The sequence below is a fragment of the Nicotiana tabacum genome, chromosome 16 (assembly GCF_000715075.1).
Source record: "Nicotiana tabacum cultivar K326 chromosome 16, ASM71507v2, whole genome shotgun sequence".
Classification (NCBI taxonomy): Eukaryota; Viridiplantae; Streptophyta; class Magnoliopsida; order Solanales; family Solanaceae; genus Nicotiana; species Nicotiana tabacum.
Genome location: NC_134095.1, coordinates 70,575,951 through 70,582,059, shown reverse-complemented (window position 1 = coordinate 70,582,059; position 6,109 = coordinate 70,575,951). Strand labels below are relative to the sequence as shown.

General features: G+C 32.7%; 1 protein-coding gene across 1 annotated transcript; it reads left to right on the top strand.

The window, feature by feature from the left end:
* The first annotated feature begins 352 nt into the window (after positions 1-352).
* On the top strand, positions 353-5,010 carry LOC107805782 (metal transporter Nramp6.1-like). Its single transcript, XM_016629867.2, has 13 exons — positions 353-619; positions 699-777; positions 928-968; positions 1,050-1,128; positions 1,226-1,330; positions 1,674-1,783; positions 3,272-3,453; positions 3,544-3,613; positions 3,701-3,874; positions 3,985-4,089; positions 4,171-4,302; positions 4,387-4,482; positions 4,592-5,010. Exons 1-13 carry the CDS (start codon positions 515-517, stop codon positions 4,919-4,921), a joined length of 1,608 nt encoding a protein of 535 aa, XP_016485353.1. The 5' UTR covers positions 353-514; the 3' UTR covers positions 4,922-5,010.
* Positions 5,011-6,109: the final 1,099 nt, after the last annotated feature.

Genomic DNA, 6,109 nt, shown 5'->3' with positions numbered 1-6,109 from the left:
ATAGACTAAAATTATAGCTTATTGGTTAAGGCGGTCCAAATATTTGTAAGATCATTGGTTCAATTCTCACTAGCTATAATCTCCTTAACCTTTTTGAACCCCTTAGCAAAAATCTTGCATCCACCTCTGGTCATGACTTACTTCCAAATGGATAGTTATATTAAGTCAATTTATGCGAGAAATATATGTCTTTCATACATACATATATTTCACTTAATTAATGGTTAAATGATATATATTAACTTTAATTAGTTGTTAAGTGCTAAGGTTAATTAAATTATTTCCTTTGATGTAAGTATTTATCTATTTTTTTTTCGATGCTCCAATCCCCCCATGTCATCGATCCCACCAATCCCAAACACCTTTCCTTGCCTTCTCGTTTACCTGACATCAGAACAACAATGTGTTCAAACTAGTGCACTATAAATAATAACAAGAATTGCATACCCAAGTCTCATCTAAGTAAGTAAACACAGCTAATATAGGAGTCAAAGTGTGTGAAAAAGTAAAAGGAATGGAGAATCACCAGCAAAACCAAGTCAATGGAGGAAGCAAGAGAATTGTAGCAGTAGCTGAGAGTCCATTACCTTCTTCCAATAATGATCATCACGAGCCCCAGGTTTTCACTTCATCCATTTTTATTTTTTTTAAAACTATCCTCCCAAGAAATCTTGAAAATTCTCATTAAAATTATGTAGAAACATGGCTGGAAAAATTTCTTTGCATACGTGGGACCTGGTTTCCTTGTTTCTTTGGCATATCTTGATCCAGGGAATTGTAAGTTATCACTTATCTTTCTTTACGTGCCTCAAAGTTTTTTAGCTCACATAAAAAGTTAATAAGACTTCAACTATTTATGCGTAGTTTTTCTTTACAGTTGGTTTAAAACTAATAACTTGTTAATATTGTTGCAAATTAATGGTACAGTGGAAACTGATTTGCAAGCAGGAGCAAACCATGGATACGAGGTAATTAAAAATAATAAACTTTGGTATGGGCCAAAACTTTAGCTAGATGTATATATCTTACTTGTTCCTCAAAATCCTCAGCTTCTTTGGGTGATTCTCATTGGATTGATATTTGCTCTTATTATTCAATCACTTGCTGCTAATCTTGGAGTTAGCACTGGTAAGTTAGACTAAACATCATTACTTTACATTCACCTTTTATTACTTGCATATTTCATATGAAGATTAAACTCTTTCCTCCTATTTTTGTTTTCCAGGCAAACATTTATCAGAATTATGCAGGGCTGAATACCCAATATTTGTTAAGTACTGTCTGTGGATTCTAGCTGAGGTTGCTGTCATTGCTGCAGATATTCCTGAAGGCAAGACTTGCAAACCTTCTATGAATTAAAGAAAAATGGAAGTCAATAATTTTTGTATAATAGAAATGGTGGAATCTTTTAGTAAGATAATATAACATTAGTTTACTTATGATCACAATAATGTTCTGTACTAAAAATTTAATATATATAAACTTTTTTTTTTCTTCAGTTTTTTTGTTTGTTCTATTAGAGTTTGAGTATAAATGCATGAATATGCCATACATGCATCTATATTTTAAAGAAACAAATTGAAAGAATAAGGTCATTGTCACTTTATCTAACTAATTCTTTATCTATCAAATAAATTTTTTTAATTAAATGATTTATGTCTTCTTTCCGGCAGTGATTGGGACAGCTTTTGCTCTTAATATATTGTTCCATATTCCTGTTTGGGTTGGAGTTCTTTGCACTGGTGTGAGTACTCTCCTCTTCATTGGCCTGCAGAGATATGGGGTAAGTTTGCTTAATTGCTGTTGGACCCTTCTTGTTTTATTTATTTTTCTATCACCCCCCAAACAACCACAAAAAGTTTAGAAGAAAATAGAAGGAACGTTTTAACTTTTAATTTACATATAGAAAACGTTTGTTTTGACACATAACTAAATCAGGGATGTGGTGGAGTCCACTATCATGTAACTCATAAATTCAGTACGCATTTGGACATGCATTATTTGAAGAAAAGAAAGGAAATGTTTTAACTTTTAATTTACTTTGAGAAAACTTTTGTTTGATACATAACTGAATCTGAGGATTCAGGATGTGGTAGGGTCCACTATCATGTACTTCACAAATTGATTAGACATTTGCACAATATTTGCTTTACCATTTTGGCTTTTATAATATATTTAGAAACATTTGTTTGAGGAGTTTTCAAGTAAAATTGCAGTTTTCACTCAAATTTGATGGAAGATTTTTTCAAAATAATTTTACTTTTTTTTTTTTGAAATCAGTGTTTGTTCATAAAATTTTCAATTTTTACTTGAAGATGCATTTTGAAAAATTTCGAAAATTTTTAAAACTACAAAAAGTTGTTTTTCAAAATTTTCATCAAATTATTCACAAAGCTTCAAAAACAACCCAAACTGAAATTTATGTCCAAACACAACTCTAAATTTCAAATATCATTTTCACTTGAAAAAATTTTACACCATTTTTCCGAACTTTACAATTCTTATGTTCAAACGCCTAGTAATTTTTCAAATAAAATTCATATCCATCAATTTTAATTTCAAATACTCATTATTTTAAACAAATATATCCAAACTTTAACTATATTTTTATCCATTCAAAGATCGTATCAAGTATAGCGAATAACTTTAAGTACTAGCGAGCCCTAATCTGAATAATGAGACCAATTACTTCAACCATTCCACTCGGGGGAGCTCGTTAATAATTCGCATAAATATTCCACTAAAAGTTAGGCGTTTTCTCTGAAACTCTAAGTCTAGTTAAATTAAATTTGGTAGTTATATGTTCAATCAAACTTCTTAAATATTTTATTTATAATTAAAGCCGCCTGCGCAATCCCACTAGTACAGTTTGTCTTTATAGTAACTCTTTAAATAATTAATGTATCTAAGTGTTGTTTTTAACATGACTGTTGAGAATCTTACTTTTGGTTTAACTTTGAATTTGTTAGAATATTCTTCTCGCATTCGAAAATGATATTAAAGAAGCCTAGAGTTTCGTATCTTCCAAACATTCTATCACATCAATAAAGTTGAAAATGAAATTAAAGTAGCTGATTGATGACCAAACCATCCTATCTCAATCTTATATATGTAAATAGGGATGGCAAAATCAGCTCAAGAAAATATGACTTACCTAATCAACATAAGTTTAGTCCGGTCCGGTTCGGTCCATTTATTAACTCAGCTCTCATTTACTTTGTCACTCCTATATATATATATATATATGTAAAACTTTGTCTGGTCCGTGCAGGTGAGAAAGCTAGAATTGCTAATAGCAGTGCTAGTGTTCGTAATGGCGGCGTGTTTCTTCGGGGAAATGAGTTATGTAAAACCTCCTGCTAAAGAAGTAGTCAAAGGAATGTTCATTCCTAAGCTTAACGGTAATGGCGCCACCGCTGATGCTATTGCCTTGTTGGGTGCTCTCGTCATGCCGTAAGTTTCAAACTAATTAGTACTCATTTTATATGACTAAGTGCAAAGTGAGTACGTGTGTCTAAATTCTCTGTTTATATATGTTTACAGGCACAACCTTTTTCTTCACTCAGCACTTGTGCTCTCTAGGAAAATACCACATTCGGTTCGTGGCATTAATGTAAGTTCGAATATATATATATATATATAGCACAGATTTAAAGTTTTTCTTGTACGTTCCAATTAGAGGAAAAGATGAATTTTGCAGGACGCATGTAAATACTTCTTGATAGAGAGTGGATTTGCACTGTTTGTGGCGTTCCTAATCAATGTAGCAGTTATCTCTGTTTCTGGTACTGTTTGCGGAGCTGACAATCTCTCTCAAGAGAATAAAGATAGTTGCAGCGACATCACTTTGAACTCTGCTTCTTTTCTTCTCAAGGTTTACAACAATCCTGCCCTGGAATATTTTCTTTTCTCTTCTCGAAAATGATTTATTTAATATAATAAATTAACTATCTGGTTATTACTATGTTTAATTTTAATTCGCAGAATGTACTTGGAAAATCAAGTTCTACTGTTTATGCTATTGCATTATTAGCCTCGGGACAAAGCTCTACCATAACTGGTACTTATGCTGGTCAATTTATCATGCAAGTAAGTGTACAAATTTTTCAATACATTTTTTTCGTTGTCATTACAGAACTTATAATAATCATATTGTTTTGTGTGAATTAGGGATTCTTGGATCTTAAGATGAAGACATGGTTAAGGAACTTGATTACTAGGCTTATTGCTATTACTCCAAGCCTTGTTGTTTCAATTATTGGAGGATCATCTGGAGCTGGCAGGCTAATCATTATTGCTTCAGTTAATATTACTGCTTTTTATTTTCCTTTAGATCCTTTTTACATTTTTTAAAGGAAAAACTAACCTTTTTTGGCCATTTTTCAGATGATACTTTCTTTTGAACTTCCATTTGCTCTCATTCCATTGCTCAAATTCAGTAGCAGTTCCACCAAGTTAGGACCACACAAGAATTCAATTTATGTAAGCCACGGCCCTTATAATCACAATCGGTTTTCAAAATAAACAGATTCTGAAAGCTTGCCTAGATAGGTTCTCGGATACTAATGTTTCGTTTTCTTTGATTATTTAGATTATCGTGATCTCGTGGATACTTGGGCTAGGAATCATTGGCATCAATATCTACTACCTCACCACAGCCTTTGTAGATTGGCTAATACACAACAATTTGCCTAAAGTTGGAAATGTGTTCATTGGGATCGTAGTATTTCCGTTGATGGCTATCTATATTCTAGCAGTGATTTACCTTATGTTTCGAAAAGACACAGTTGTTACCTACATTGACCCAATTAAGGACAATCCAAATGCTCAACGTTATATGGAAGATGGAACAAACAATGTGGAATTGGTAGATCGTGTTCCTTATAGAGAGGATCTTGCTGATATCCCACTGCCACAATAAGTTTAATTCTCATTGTAACTTTTTGCACTCTTAATTTTGTGCTGTCCTAAAATAAAATAAAAGGGGTCTGTGTTATGGTGTCTGCTTCATATATCTCACGATTTTGGCATTAGTTTGTAACTAGGTTCATCACCCAAATCTTGAATCACATCACTTGAGTAAGCAACCAAACCTTGCATATCCAATTCCGTTCCGGTGTCATACCAACTTTCATTCTCACAATTTGCTTGGGTGATTGTTTCTCATTGTATTATATTGTATTATCAATTTAAATATAATATTTATTTTGATTATTGCTTAAAATTTATTATAATGCATCGTCTCAAGAAAGTACCTAAATGTAACGGTCCAAAATCCCAATCAAGGAATCGTGATGGTGGCGCCTAACTTCACTTGCAAGGCAAGCCAATACTTAACACTAATTAAAGAGACAAAACTAAATATTTAACGGCATAATATCATAAATAAAGAGTAAAAGCTCTGAAACTACATAATAAATCTAAAATCATTACAACTATTCAAATAACTCCCCAAGGCTGATATCACCGAGTACATGAGCACTAGAGAGTATTAAATACAAGGTTTGAAATAAATACGATATTATTTGAAACAAGTGAATAGTGATAGATATATAAGAAGGTGCCTTTAAGGCTGCGAACCGATATGCAACACTACCTTGAGTCTTCCAAGTATCCAAGCTAAGCACCTTTCGGGATTTCACTGGTACTAGCACTTGAATCTGCACAAGAAGTACATAAGTTTAGTTTGAGTACAACCGACCCAATATACTCAGTAAGTATTGAGCCTAACCTCGACGAGGTAGTGACGAAGCTGTGATAAAAACTTATTTAATCACAACTTGTATAGATAATAATCAGAAAACAAACAGTAGAACAAATAAAAAGATAGAAAAACAAATACATAAGAAAAAAACCAACTAAGAGCATAATTTATACAGGATTCACGGAATAACAACATAGCATGATCTTATGAAGCAAATTCCACAAAGGAGAACAATATCATAAATCAAACACAAGAAATTCGCATCATATTTGTTGTGGCGAACAATCTGATCCAACACAATACTGTTGCAGCGAGCAACCAGATCTAATGACCGTATTATCGCGGCGAACAACCCGATCATATTATAAGATTGGCGTGCAACTCGATCCAACATACCAATTCATA

Bases quoted from the DNA above. Each gene is read 5' to 3' on its own strand.
- LOC107805782 (XM_016629867.2), top strand. From the start codon at position 515: ATGGAGAATCACCAGCAAAACCAAGTCAATGGAGGAAGCAAGAGAATT. The intron at 3,454-3,543 runs GTAAGTTTCAAA...ATATGTTTACAG, and splicing joins TTGGGTGCTCTCGTCATGCC to GCACAACCTTTTTCTTCACT. The intron at 4,303-4,386 runs GTTAATATTACT...GCCATTTTTCAG, and splicing joins GGCTAATCATTATTGCTTCA to ATGATACTTTCTTTTGAACT.